Source organism: Bactrocera tryoni, unplaced genomic scaffold (assembly GCF_016617805.1).
Source record: "Bactrocera tryoni isolate S06 unplaced genomic scaffold, CSIRO_BtryS06_freeze2 scaffold_11, whole genome shotgun sequence".
NCBI lineage: Eukaryota > Metazoa > Arthropoda > Insecta > Diptera > Tephritidae > Bactrocera > Bactrocera tryoni.
In genome coordinates this window covers 10,884,914-10,898,735 of record NW_024395824.1, presented here as the reverse complement: position 1 = coordinate 10,898,735, position 13,822 = coordinate 10,884,914, and the positions used below count along the sequence as shown (strand labels likewise).

At 36.0% G+C, this 13,822-nt stretch overlaps 1 protein-coding gene and 1 pseudogene across 6 annotated transcripts in view; one reads left to right on the top strand and one right to left on the bottom strand.

Annotated features, from left to right (window-relative positions):
• Window positions 1–797: 797 nt before the first annotated feature.
• Window positions 798–13,822, bottom strand: part of LOC120779652 (polycomb protein PHO-like) — a 46,782-nt gene continuing 33,757 nt past the window's right edge. For 3 of the 6 annotated variants that reach the window (XM_040112004.1, XM_040112002.1, XM_040112005.1), the window contains 3 exons: window positions 7,783–8,195; window positions 3,711–3,867; window positions 798–3,653 (listed from right to left, as the gene is read on the bottom strand). In XM_040112004.1, coding sequence (XP_039967938.1) covers window positions 2,411–3,653; window positions 3,711–3,867; window positions 7,783–7,993 — 1,611 coding nt within the window. In that variant the 5' untranslated portion in view covers window positions 7,994–8,195 and the 3' untranslated portion in view covers window positions 798–2,410. The remainder of the gene's footprint in view (window positions 3,654–3,710; window positions 3,868–7,782; window positions 8,196–13,822) is intronic. The other 3 variants (XM_040112003.1, XM_040112006.1, XM_040112007.1) reach the window with 2 other exon arrangements.
• Window positions 11,676–11,872, top strand: LOC120779942 (annotated as a pseudogene).

Sequence of the window (13,822 nt, the reverse complement as noted above, 5' to 3'; positions counted from 1 at the left end):
TGCTCAGCTGTGAATTTGGTGCTCATGAATTCTATTTAATTTATATTTTAACTTTATTGCAGAAAATTTCGATCATGATCTTTAAGATAAGTATTAGTAAGTTATTGTGCTAGTGAAGCAACTGATTTTACTTAATCTCTGTCTCTGGCTAATTTTAATTTAGACGTTGGAGTCATTTTCAATTTGTTTTTATAAGGGTACATTTTAAGTAGTGCAATTGTTAGTGTTAATTTATATTGCTTACCTAAATTTCTTTCTTTGTTTTTATTCATTTCATCTTTGTCCACAGCTGATCGCTAGTTTCTATATTTTTCTCGTGTTACAGTGCATCCTTAAACTGCTCCCTACATTGCTGTAATTTCGATAACCAACTCATTTTACGTATCCATTTGTTGGCAACATTTTACACGCGCTTTACTCTCATTGACAACATTTTGATACTTTGCTCAATACCGCTTGACCACATGACCTGACCTCTCCAAACTGCTCTGTGGAAAGCAGAGCCGGAACGCTTTGTTTCTTTTGTATGCTTTGTGATATAAATAATCAGCACAACGAACTGAATCAATTTAGCCATGTCAGTTTGTTTGTCAGTCTGTGTGTATATATGCCAACTAGTCACTCGGTGTTTGATATATCGATCTAAAATTTTGCAATGGCCTTTTCTCCTAAACAGCTGCTAATTTGTCGGATACATTGCTATCGGATGAATATAGCATACTAGTCTAAAGCCGCGGCTCTGTTCGCTCTTTGTTGTCAAGGATATCATTTATTGTGATAACAATATAATGGAATAGTTAAATTGGCAATCTACATTTTTATTGACATCGTAAATCACTTAAGGAATAGTACATAGTACATAAATATGTATGATGTAACAACATCTTCACAGCCTCTGCATCTGCATTGTATATCGTTACACATATATATGCTTCTTGTTATAGTGAATAATAGTGCAGGAGTAGGGCAAAGGAGGGCGCGTCTCACGCCCTATATCTAATCTTATGGTAATGTTTTGTCCAAAATTCATCAAATGTAATTGCAAAATCGACGGCTAAAACCCAGACAGTACACGTAAGAAAACACAGACTTTATCGTTCCTTTTAAATATTGCATTGTTCTGTGCAATGCTTCAACAATATTTGTCAGCTATTATCATATTATCTCAAGTTATGATTCAACCTTTTCTTATTCAGTTACAACTATCACTATAATTCATATATAGTATATAGTATGTGTAGGTAAACAAAAACCCCTGTACCCTGCCAGTAGCTGTGTGATTTTATTTTGTATTAAAAACAAAAATTAAAATGATTCTTACATGAATATTGGACACATGCTTATGCTTTGAAATACAATTTTTTTATTTATGAATTGTTGTGACTTTTAACATAAAACGATAGAAAGTAAGCTATGCCCGTCCCGAGGTTCCAAGCTACCTCATCACCAATTTTCAGCGAAATGAGTTATAAATACAGACCGAAATTGCGAAATAGAGGGTGATTTTGCAAAAAAAGGCCATCGTAAAGACCTTCTTCAGGACTAAAGGAATACCGGTACATATTTTCGTCTTTCCGTGCTGTGGTTCTGGCGCTTCATTTTTATATATAAGATAGTTCATATACCAATTGACCGATAAAAATTCAGTACTTGTTTGTACAATTTTTATAGTTGACAAAATATCTTCACGAAAATCAGACAGATTATTGCCCGAGCCTACGGTTTCGAAGAAATCATAGCACTATAACATATAGCTTCCACACCAACTGACCGGTGAACACTAAGTTCTTGTAAACAATCTCTTGTACATCGTTTACCCATAGAAATGACGAAGTCTCGTTGCGGTCATGTTTGTTTACGCATATAGTATGTGTCAAATTTTGTCAGTGCATTTAGTAAGGTTTACCATTTCATTATGTTGTTTCTCTTTGGTAAAATGATTGGAAATGGTCCAAGAATATTTCGCAAATTTACGTTCTCCGAAATTTGTATTCTCAAAAATTGACCGTTTTGTGCGAATTGTGGTATGGCAGCATCATCGGGTCTGACGACCTTGAGGCAAGAAATGCCGTTACCATTTGATGAAATCGACGCGACGGTGCGCAGCTTAATATTTCACGTCTATACATGGACACTTTGTGGGCAAAGTTTGGTGAATAAAGACCAAGATCTGTGAATTTAACGCCTCTAGATTATTTTCTCTGGAGGTATGTTAAATCGTCTCGAAAAACTCGAAGCCGTAATGCTGAACGATTTTTCTTGGCTTCATTTTAGCTGACCAATTCGGTTCGATACCTTAATTATCACCTAGCTGAATTATATTGATTATTATGAACAACCCTTATGTTAACAAAACTATTACAATATTGAACAACATATTGAAAAAATAATATTTTTGCAAAATCACTGTTTACCTTAAATTAAAATCCAACGAGAAACGCTTTCCACAACCTTCAAATGTGCACTGAAATGGCTTTTCTCCAGTATGTACCAGCTGATGGCGCTTCAGTTTTGAACTTTCAACAAAAGCTTTTCCACACTCGGCACAGACATGAACCCGCGGGCCGTGTGTATGCAAATGTTTACGCATTGCTGAATTATCACGAAAAAACTTGTAGCATCCTTTTTGAGGGCAAGCAATACGTTTTTCGCCAGGGCCGTTGCAATTACTTTCTGATGCCGCCGTATTTATTTTGTTACTATAGCTTAAGGGCGGTGGTGAAGTTGAAACAACTTGTGGATTTTGTTGCACGACAACACTTACTGGCAAAGCGTTTGATAAGCTACCACTATCCATACTAGCCACAGTAATAACAGCGGTATTAGCAGGATGAATAAGTGGTGCGGCCAATACAGCAGTTCGCGAAACTGGCAAAACTACATTTTTGGCATTTTCTTCATCTGACGTTACATAAGTGTCCGTCTTATTATTTGCTACAGTCTTTTTAAATCTTAATTTATTGTCTACGTTGCTAGGTCCAGCATATTCCGATAACTGCGGATGAGGAGATATATCTAACCCTATTATTGTAGATGCATTTGTGTCACATCTATCATCTGTAGGATTTGACGCATCTCCAGAATCGACTGTATTCCGAACCAAAACTTGGGAGGAGTGCAGCTCGTGTTGCTGTATGATTAGTTGCCTATGCAATAAGTGCTCTTGTTGGAAGTCATTACTATTGATAGTAGACACAAATCCCTGTACAGGATCAGGAATGTTACAGTCTTCATCCACTTCTTGTTCCTCACAAGATATAAAATCTTGATAATCTGCCTCTTGATCTGGATTGGAAATGTCGTCGTCGGAATTACCGGAAGCCCACATGGTTACACTAAATTCTCCTTCCATCGTTTTTATTTGCACTTGCTTCTGCTCCCAACGACGTGGTTTAGCAGGTTCCTCCATTATTTCTACAGGTTTGTAGCATATAGTATTACACGTACTTGTGGTTACCCCGCCAGCGGAATGCAATTGTGGCAGTTCATATTTATTAATGTACTTTTGACGTTGATTAAATAATGCCACATTGTTCCTAAATTCACCTCTATGATTTTGATCACCATGTTGTGCACCTATCGAACTCATTTGATCACCTACATTACTGCTCAATGTAAGTGGGTTGAGTTGCTTAATTACAGGCCCTCGTTTCCTAAAAATGTACTTGCTATTATTTAACAAAAAATCTATGGTTATAAAACAATCTTACCGTGTAGATATTACTGTTAGTGGGCTAGGAGTTGCAAGCATTGGTACAATTGATTCCACAAACAGATTACTATTTAAAGAGTGGTCGTTTGCAGTTATCTTATGATTATTGGGCAGGTGGGAATCAGAATGTATCACTATACTTTCACTTTTAAATACTAGAAAATTAAAATAAAAACATCATTAATTTAACCACATTTTTAAAATAAAATACATGCTTGTAATTAAAATGTTAAAATTAAATTCAATTCAGATACATTACGGTTGCCTAGATTTAACTATCTTTATAAATCAGTGGTACAAAAGAAAAACGCTTTGGGATATTAATGAAATTCTTTATTCCTGTGAAAGTATATTCGATGTCATTATGTATGGAACTCAATTTCTTTTGCATGGCCACTACGAGCACGCTTGCAGAAGTCCAGACACTGATTTTCGATGGTTTTCAATCATAAATCGGTTGATACTGCTGCAATTTCACGTTCGATAATCGTCGCTGGCTTGTTAGCGTAGACCATAGACTTGACGTAGCCCCACACGAAATAGTCTAGCGGTGTCAAATCGCACGGCCAAGGCGGCCAATTGACTGGGCTATTTCGTGAGATAACAAGTTCAGCTTAACTTGGTTTTCAATAAATCGATTGTGACATTCGCTGTGTGGCTTGTGGGGCCGTCTAGTGGGAAGGAACCACATATTGTTCAAGTCCATATCATCTAATTCAAGCCAAAAATATTCGGAATCATTGAGCAGTAGCAATTCCCATTCACAGTAACTTGCCGGTATTTATCGTCATGGAAGAAGTGCGGCCCAATGACGCCGCCCAAACTGTAATTTTCGGAATGCAATGGTGACTCATGGAGTACTTGTGGACTGCTGCCTGACCAATAACGCATACTTTGATTATTGACGAAGCCATTCAGCCAGAAATGAGCCTCATAATGAGATGATTTTTCGACGAAAATTTGGATAATTTTCCAGCTGTTGCTCAGCCCTATTCATGAACATACGATGACTCATTCTGTTGGCCAAGCTGTTCTACCGTCAATGTGATCTTGTAAGGATGTAGCCCAAGATCTTTTCGTAGAATTCGCCACAACGACGTTACAGAGGTGCCCAACGCTTGCTTGAATTGAGGGCATTTTTCTATTACTTCAATTGTATTTCCTGTTGTTTGGTAAGTTTACTTCATTCGGTCTGAATATTAGCTATACGTGTCTATTACAGCGTGAGAATTTAACTTAATTTTCAGGAAAGATAGAAATTAAACAACTTGTGATTGTACACCTGGTGGAGGAGTCTTTATTGCGATAGAACGAGTGATTGAAGCTGACCTTATCTTATAAATTGTTATAACTTTGATTCAATTATAGGATGTATCTATCCCCCACCACAATGTGCATATAAGGCATAAGGTCCTCATTTCCACTAGCTATCTTACCTGAGAAAAAAATTTAAATTGCCAGACTCGTCGTCACAGGTAATTACAATATACCAAGCAGACCATAAAGGACTACAAAACCTCTGCTTCTTCATTCTAGACATCAGCATTCAGACTACACAAGACTTAAAATACTCTTAATAACCAATTATATACTGTCGACTCTATTGTTGATAAAATCAAATACTTACACAAGATAATAAATACTTGATGGTATCTCTCTATATGTTCCTTTATATACAAATAAGTTGAGTAATTATCCATGTTGGTTCTCCAGTGAACCAATACATAAAGTCAAATTGAAAAAAAGCTTATTTAACATAAAACATTTTTCCATCTCGGATGTGAATGTAAAGAACTTAGTCACGTAAGTGCTAAAAGTTCTATGATTGCCATTCACTTGGGAGTGGCCGGAAACGATTCCTTTACATATGGCTGAAGCAGCTCACGACTTCCAGTCCTAGACTAAGTATTATCTGGGTAGTCAAAGAACATCTGTTTGAAGGCGAGCTAAAGTGAGAAGGTGAATAATGGACCGTCTATATCCACTTTAGTAAAGCATGCGATAGAGTTAGTGGATCCAACTTTAGCTCAGATTACATAATCTATGCTGGGGATCCGAAAATTTTTAGAACGATCACAGATAACTCATACTCAATCCATTCAATGAGAGGCTTCGTTACCGGAACCTGCAGGGATTTTCCCAACGCTCGACCGCTAATTAGTCTGTATTACTCACTTGTCCAGCCCATACCGGAATATGACTCGGCCATTTGGTATCCATATACAGATACTCTGATAAATTGTGTTGAAAATGTACAAAAAAAATGTGCAAGGCCCTAACTTATCACCGCGTTCAACCAGCACAAGACAACTGAACGGTGGAAAATCGATAATAGTAATAGATCTCGCCGTCAAATTGCTAACCTAGCCTTCTTCTAGAAAGAAGTGAGTGAATATTGATTCGCCTGAGATCCACTGTAGTTTTGAGTTTATACATATCGTTATATATATCGTTGAGACGCAAACGCCTACTTACGACAATCGAATCGTTCAAAAACAATGAGGCGAACGGACCGCACAATCGCTTCACTATCATAGCCAATTAACTAAACAAAAAAAATGGACTTCTACGGGGATCTCCTTGTATCTTCATCTCTGACACGAAATATAAGCAGGGATGATGGAGTCATATGTAGAAGTTCAGGCAAGTGAGGAAGTTCACTTGGGAGTGGCCAGAAGTATTCTTTTACATAAGGCTCAAGCAGCTCACGACTTCCGGTCAGCCACATAAGTATCCTCTGGGTAGCCAAAGAAAATCCGTTTGAAGACGAGCTTAAGCGAAAAGGCGAAACATTTCTTCCACAGTGGAAAGGAATATATATCAGTGCGCTGAATGAAAAGGAATATAAAGCCTCGGAAAAGAACTTTTGATGACGACGATGGCAAAGGAATTAAAGATAACGATTAAAGGGCATGCAACTGGAATGTCCGGTCCCTTAGTTGGGAAGGTGCCGCTGCCCAGCTGGTTGATATCCGATGGACGGAACAAGGACTGAAGCGAGAAGGCCCTTATGGCATTTGCTACAGTTGCCATATAAAGCAGCTCAAATTCGGTTTGGGATTCGTAGTGGGAGAGAAACTCCATCGCCGAGTACTGACATTCACCCTGGAGGGTGAAAGTCTAGCCACAATCAGCATCAAAGTCAAAATCGTGCTTGGCGACTTTAACGCCAGGGTGGGCAAGGAAGGTATATTCAGCAGTCGGTAAATTCAGTCTCCACGAGGAAACATCTCCAAGTGGGTTGAGGTTCATCCACTCGGACGGCTGTGTAAACTGACGTTGAGTAACACCAAAAGCTCCGTCAGGATCGGCAATGACCTGTCCGAGCCGTTTGAGACCAAACGAGGTTTCAAACAAAGCTACTCTTGCGACTTCTTCAAACAGCTGCTGAATAAAATAATTCAAGCTGCAGAACTTAATGGAGCAGGTACAATCTTTTATAAGAGTGTACAGCTGCTGGCGTATGCGTATGACGTAGTTATCAACAATGCAGTGGATATGATTTGTAGAGGGTAGAATTCAACATATAAACATCACATAACAGACAAGTTATCCTGCCGATCGGCACAAAACGCCATTTACAAAAAAGCGATACGGCAAGTACATATATAATTTAATTAATTAATTAAGGTCCGCTTTGCTGTAAACAAACTTGAAATGCTATACATATTTACCTTTGTATCGAGAGGGCTATAAATGAAAGTTATTAAATGCGAACATTAAGCGCTCGCCAACTTGTTTCCGCTAAGTACTCGTTTTTCTTTGAATCCAACTTTTTTTTTGAAATGTTAGATGTTGAAAATATCTCTGAATATAGATATATATAATATATAAAAAATATATATATAGATATATATATATATATATAAATATATATAAAATAAATATATATATACATATAATCAATAAATAACTATATATATATATTTTATATATGTACATATTACACGATTCTTAATATAGATATTAATTTCAATAATTTTATAAGACAACAATTCAAAAGGTGGTATTTCACATTAGCAGTAGGCTGAGCTTGTAATAAATTAGTCTAGTTAAAATGTGTTATTTACCGTCTTCGATATATTGCATCACAATATCCTGAGGATCTTCATTTTTTGAAGCAACTTCTTCTTCATATTGATCACTTCTGACTAGAATTCCAAATTGTGGGTATCCAACACTAACTGCATTTACATTAATATTAGTGAAGTGTTCACGATCGATTACTTCCTCCATTGAATCGGTCTGCTCCACCTCACAGAGTATGTTTGACTGGGACATCCTGATAGTATTTTTTGACTATTTTAAGTTTAATTTTTTAACAACAATCTTCAAAGAACCACAAGCTGTATACATAAGTTTGATGTAAAATTTGATTATCCTCCTTTTTAATCAAATGAAATTCCTGAGTTCTGGACCTTGACTAATTTAGACGATCATTTTGAATTGATGAATATTTCTGTGGTTCCATTAAGTTTTGCTACTAAAAGAATAAAATTTAAGTAATTTCTTCATTTTAATGTGAATATTTTAATTAACTTAAATAAGAGTCTATTAAAAGCTATAAAAATATAACAATATTTCTTAAATTTAATATTTAAATTTATATTTCTCAGAAATTTATTTACTAAACATCGTTTTAAATATTTATCCTTTAAAAACCTTTCACAAGAATAAAAGAAACAAGCAAACAGTAGCCAATTACTAATTATGATTCGTCTTATATGAATTTGAGAAAAAACCTCTAGTCTAGCTAAAACAGAGGTGCATACACAATCTCCTCTTCCTGGTAACATGTTTTGCATATAACACTGGGGGAGAGGGTGCATATCTACTCCTGCCATTACTAATGAGGTACCTGGCGGTAGGTTTAAAACGCCAGAGTTAGAGCTTTACCTATAAATAAACTCAACATGGAGGACTAAATAGATGGAAAGCGGTCTGGGATATCAGCCTACACGTCGCACATAGGAGTATTTTCCTTTAAAACCCAGACAAGAGTGAGAATTACAAACTTCAGCAATGCTACTCAAAATTGATTTTTTTTAGTACGTAAGTAACCATAATACAATGAACCGATTGAATGAATAACCTTCGGTCCGCTATATTGCCACACAAGTAGTCGGAAGAAAGACTTCGTTCAGTATGCAAGTCCTTATTCGCGATACTCTCTATTGATCTTTATTTATTTTGTTTTTTTTTTTTTTGGTAAAACGATGAATCATCAAAAAAACTAAAACACAATTTTTTTAATTTTTTAAAAATTAGTGTTTTTGTTAAAGTGTCGGGGGAGGTCGAGCTATAAATTATTTTTTTTACTAACCCACAGAGTTTCTACTTAAAGCTTAGTACGCAGCTCTCAAGAAACGTAAAAACTTCATATAAAAAAACGCTTAAGAAACGGTCAAGATACTTTCCTGCGACAAACTTACTTGTGCTAGTACGCGGCTCTCAAGAAATCTAGTAATTACAATTTTTGATACTTTTTTCAGTAAAATGTGAATATGGCAAACCTTGTTTTGCGAAGAAACATCAAATCAACAATTGTTTCTTGAAGGAAATTCGAAGTAATCGTCAAATTCATCCTAAATTAGTTGAAATCATTATTATGAAGTATATTCCATTTTGAAATGTTGTATAAAACCTACCAATCATCAACAACATTTCTTAAATCTCAATGAAAATATTTATGTTACCATATACATACACACATACATATTACGCACAAAGTTTGTTTTCTTTGTTTATTCTCTCTTGCTCTTCTAATGTAGATCATTCACAATGCGTAACCAGCTGCCAAAATTACTTGAGAAATAATGTATTTTTTTTCTTGAGCAATTACTTGAGAGCTGCGTACCAACCTTAACAGATAAGCTTAAACATTTTCCCCGTTTTTCCCCTCTTTAAGTGGGGAGCTTGCTTTAGAAGCTTCAAAAAATTGATTTTTTTTGCTTAAATCTCTTTAAAAATAATCTAAGAATATGTACCCAAAGTTATAGATGGGAACTCGAAATATTTTCGAAGCTAGAAGAAAAATAGTGACTGAGTGTCTAGCAGATATATGTATGAGCGCTTGGGCAGAAAGCGCAAACTTTGGCGCGCGATTTCTCAGTTTTTCATTTTTACGATTTTTCTTAATTGGCGGGCAGGATAGAAAACAAACTTAACATCGTATGGAATTGGGGCAAACTTTATTATCTTTGGCATTAAATTATCTTTTATTTAAACTAAAAAAACTAAGAAAAATCAAGTTTCAACATATTTTTAAACATAAAGTTAAATTTTTTTCGTCAAAAACACCTTTTTTTTCAATTTATAAAAAAATTTTAAAATTTTACACTTTTTTGTAGATTTTTTTAGTTTAACTAGAAGATAAATTATTAAAAAATATGAATCTCTTTTTTAATTTTTTGTTTCCGACATAAATTGCGACCTGCATTCTGCCCGCCATTCGACAAATGCACATGCGAGATGTATCGGGCAATTGCTTCCCAAAGGAAGAATATAAAAGATTTCGTATACAAAAAATTTATGAATGATGCTTAAACATATAATTATAAACCCTAAAAATTTCGATTTAACCAATTATTTCTTTCCTTCCCAAAAAACTCCTCAAAAAAAGGGCGTTAAATTAGGTTTTTCACTTGCATAAAAAGAGTACAGGTTTATTTATTTTTTTAATTAAATACTCAAGTCCTGCTAAATTATTCTATACGGGTGGTATATAGATGATATAAGGGGGCTCAATCGGAGCCGGTGTGAACTCCCATATTTCGGGACCCGACTGACCGATTTTGACAAAGTTTGGAACGTAACATTCTTTTCATATTCCTATATCACTCTGTGAAAATAAGCAGAATCGGACTACAACCGCGCCTACTTCCCATATAACACAATTTAAAATTCCATTTGATTCTTTCACTTTCCAGTATACAAATAAAGAATTAATTAATATAACGGAATAAAATTTTTCTGTAATAATTCCCTTAAAGTAAGCCACCTTTTGACCAATAATTGTCCAAATCCAAACAAAACTGTTCAAGCCCCTAGGTACCGAATATGTGGATCCGAAATTGAAATTCACACAGAATCCTTTTCTGGCAATAATATTTCAATGTGTCAAAAATGGGTTGAATCGGGTCAATACTTTCCTGGGCCCCCATATACCTAATATAAAAATTTTAGAACTTCTAGGTCACTTTATGCTGTATATATCCGCCAATATTTGAGTAATCTCAATGAAAATTGCAGAACAAGTTTTATTCATAACAGTGTATCTTTGCGCTTATAATAGATACAATTGCGCCAAAACTTGAACCCTCCCCCCATATACATAACTATTACAAAGATTTTCGGACATCCACTTGACCTTGCTCCATATGATCGGTGATTGTACGTAAGGTACCTAAATGAAACCGAGGGATAATTTTTTTGAGTAAGTGGCATATGAGTAGTATGTGGGATGAGCAAAAATAGATTAAATCTGCTCGGCACTACCCTCTACTAAAATATATTCTATATAAAATGTTCGGTTGCACCCGAACTTAGTGCTTCCTTACTTGTTGAAGTTATACTTCTTATACGAGTTCGGAAAAGGTTGCAATAGATTCAGGTTGCGCAACCTTGCTCAATATGAATCTAACGCAACCTTGTCTGCGAAGATGTTCGAGCAGCAAGCGAAGCGGTGACAATCGGCGATCGTTTGTTCGTTTCTTTCGGCACAGCTCGGCTTTTCTACCAACAACACAATGTAGCCATGCTTATGCTGTTGTTGTTTGTTTAGAACAATGTTTCAATTTTTGGTTGGTGACATATTCACATGTGTGCGCATATGTATGTTTGTATGCTTGTGCATTATTGAAGTTATGCTTCTTTTTCTTTCGTTTGTCTTTCATATCTGCGAATTCTCAACTATTTTGCGTATCTTTTGGTTGAAATACTCTGCGTTGGCCGTTGAAAAATTAAGGCTATACTTTACAGGATCATTTCTGTAGTTAGTCTTCATTTACATTTTTTGGAAATCGACCCGCGAGGTATATCGTTTTATCTGACAGCGTGAGGTTTAAGAAGTTCATTTCTAATTTTGTCTTGTGGCATATTAGAAATGATGTTTCTTCGAAAATCGTTCGCTTACAACGGATAAAACAACTTCTGAGTGGTGATTTTAATGAATAAATTCCTTTTGGTTGAAATGCTCTGCGTTGGCCGTTGAAAAGTTAAGACTATACTTCTCAGGATCATTCATTCCTTCAAAGAAATTAATGACCTTTAGAAATATGCATATTTGCATTATTTCGTTGTCATTTCCATATTCGTAGCAATAGAATTTCTATGGCATAAGTAAAGTAATGGCCGCCGATTGTCACCCCTTGCCGCTGTAGCAGCTTCACCTACAAACATGCGTAAATATGTATGTATGTATACGTATGATCGTGAATACATATCGACGCAGATTTTTGCGAGAAGCACCAGAGAGTTGTGCCTTTGCCATCGTCGCGAAAAGACGACTTGTTGGCAAAGGCATGCTCGGGGAGATGTTACGGCCTCTGTTTTTATGAATGAAGCGAGATCGCTTGTGGAATTTGCGCCTGCGTTCATGAATGAAATCGTTTTTGTTGTAAAATGTACTACACTTCTTCGCCAATTTGGCTGCCATATTGTCTTGTGAAGATCAATTTTTTGTTGGTGACATATTCATATGTGTACACATATGTTTGTTTGTATGCTTGTGCATTATTTGTTTGGCAATGTATGCAAATATATGTACATATAAGTATACATGAATGTATGAACATGCAAGTCAATGCGCGCACATGTAATAAGTATATTGATAAGTGATAAAAATATGATTTCAATTTCTGAACGCGCACATGCGTATACATACACTCATATGAGCATGTGCAGATACACAAGAAAGGATAGAAGATGTATGCCTTTTAACATCGTATACTATACAAAAAAATATTTTTCTTAGTAATAGAAATTAAATTTATCACAGCAATATACATAATATACATATACATAATATTGTTGACTAATAACAATTGGATTGGCAAAAATTTTAATGTTTTGATTTTAAATTGATTTTACAGCGGAAAAAGACAGTGTAGCCCGTGTTTCAAGAGGGAAAACAGCACAATATTATCGTGAATACCGAGCACGAAAGAAAGCAGAGCGGGAAAAGGAGAAATTGGAAATGATAGCTGGCAGTCAAACGAAGAAGAGGAAAACAGCTGCGGAATATCAGAGAGCGCGTAAAAAAAGATTCAACGTTTGCTGCTCCATCAATCTCTGCGGGAGCATTTATAACTACTGATGAATCAACGGCCGTCAATTCACCGATAACTGCTGAGCCTTCAACGCGTGTTGATGGATTACAAAAGAGAGATGATTACGCTGCATATTCACTTCCGCAACGAAGAGACAGAACTACTTTTCTAGTCAAAGTTCCTTCATTTAGACTTTGCTTTATTCTTCATTTGATGTGGATAATAAATTTATAAAATGTGAATTTAAGTTTTCCAGTTTTCTTTCATACAAAATGATATGCATTTCTTGGAATATCACTAAGAAGTATAACTTCATTCGCGCGTAGGGACTCCACGCAACTTTTTTTTTTTAATATATTGCATTATTATATTCAATCATGCATTTTTATTCATAAAATCCTTTTAAATAATTTTGTCCGGATTTTGAGACCAAATGCTCCTATGTGCGTCGGTGGGAGAAATGGCTGCTACCACCGGGGAGCACACCAAGCTGTGCTGTGAAGGTAGCAGTTAACAGTAGTTGCAGTGCTACTGCAAACCCCGATTTGCAGCGTAGAGGTGGTTACATTCCGTGAAGAATCAGACCTCGAAAGCGTTTAAAGCGTGAATACAATGGAAGAGGAAGCTCTGCTCTGCTCTCTGGGAGATGCTAAAGGTGTTAAGTCGGCGATATAGACTAGGCCCAGGGTTAAACACAGTAAGGAGGGGTCGAAAGCAAAACCTACCTGCAAAGTAACGGTGAAAGTGCACGAAAGGAATTGGAGGACGCTGAAGGTTACCAACTCTGGAAAAGAGGATAGAATCCAAAATTACGCCCTCCTGATTAGTCGGCCGAGGATAT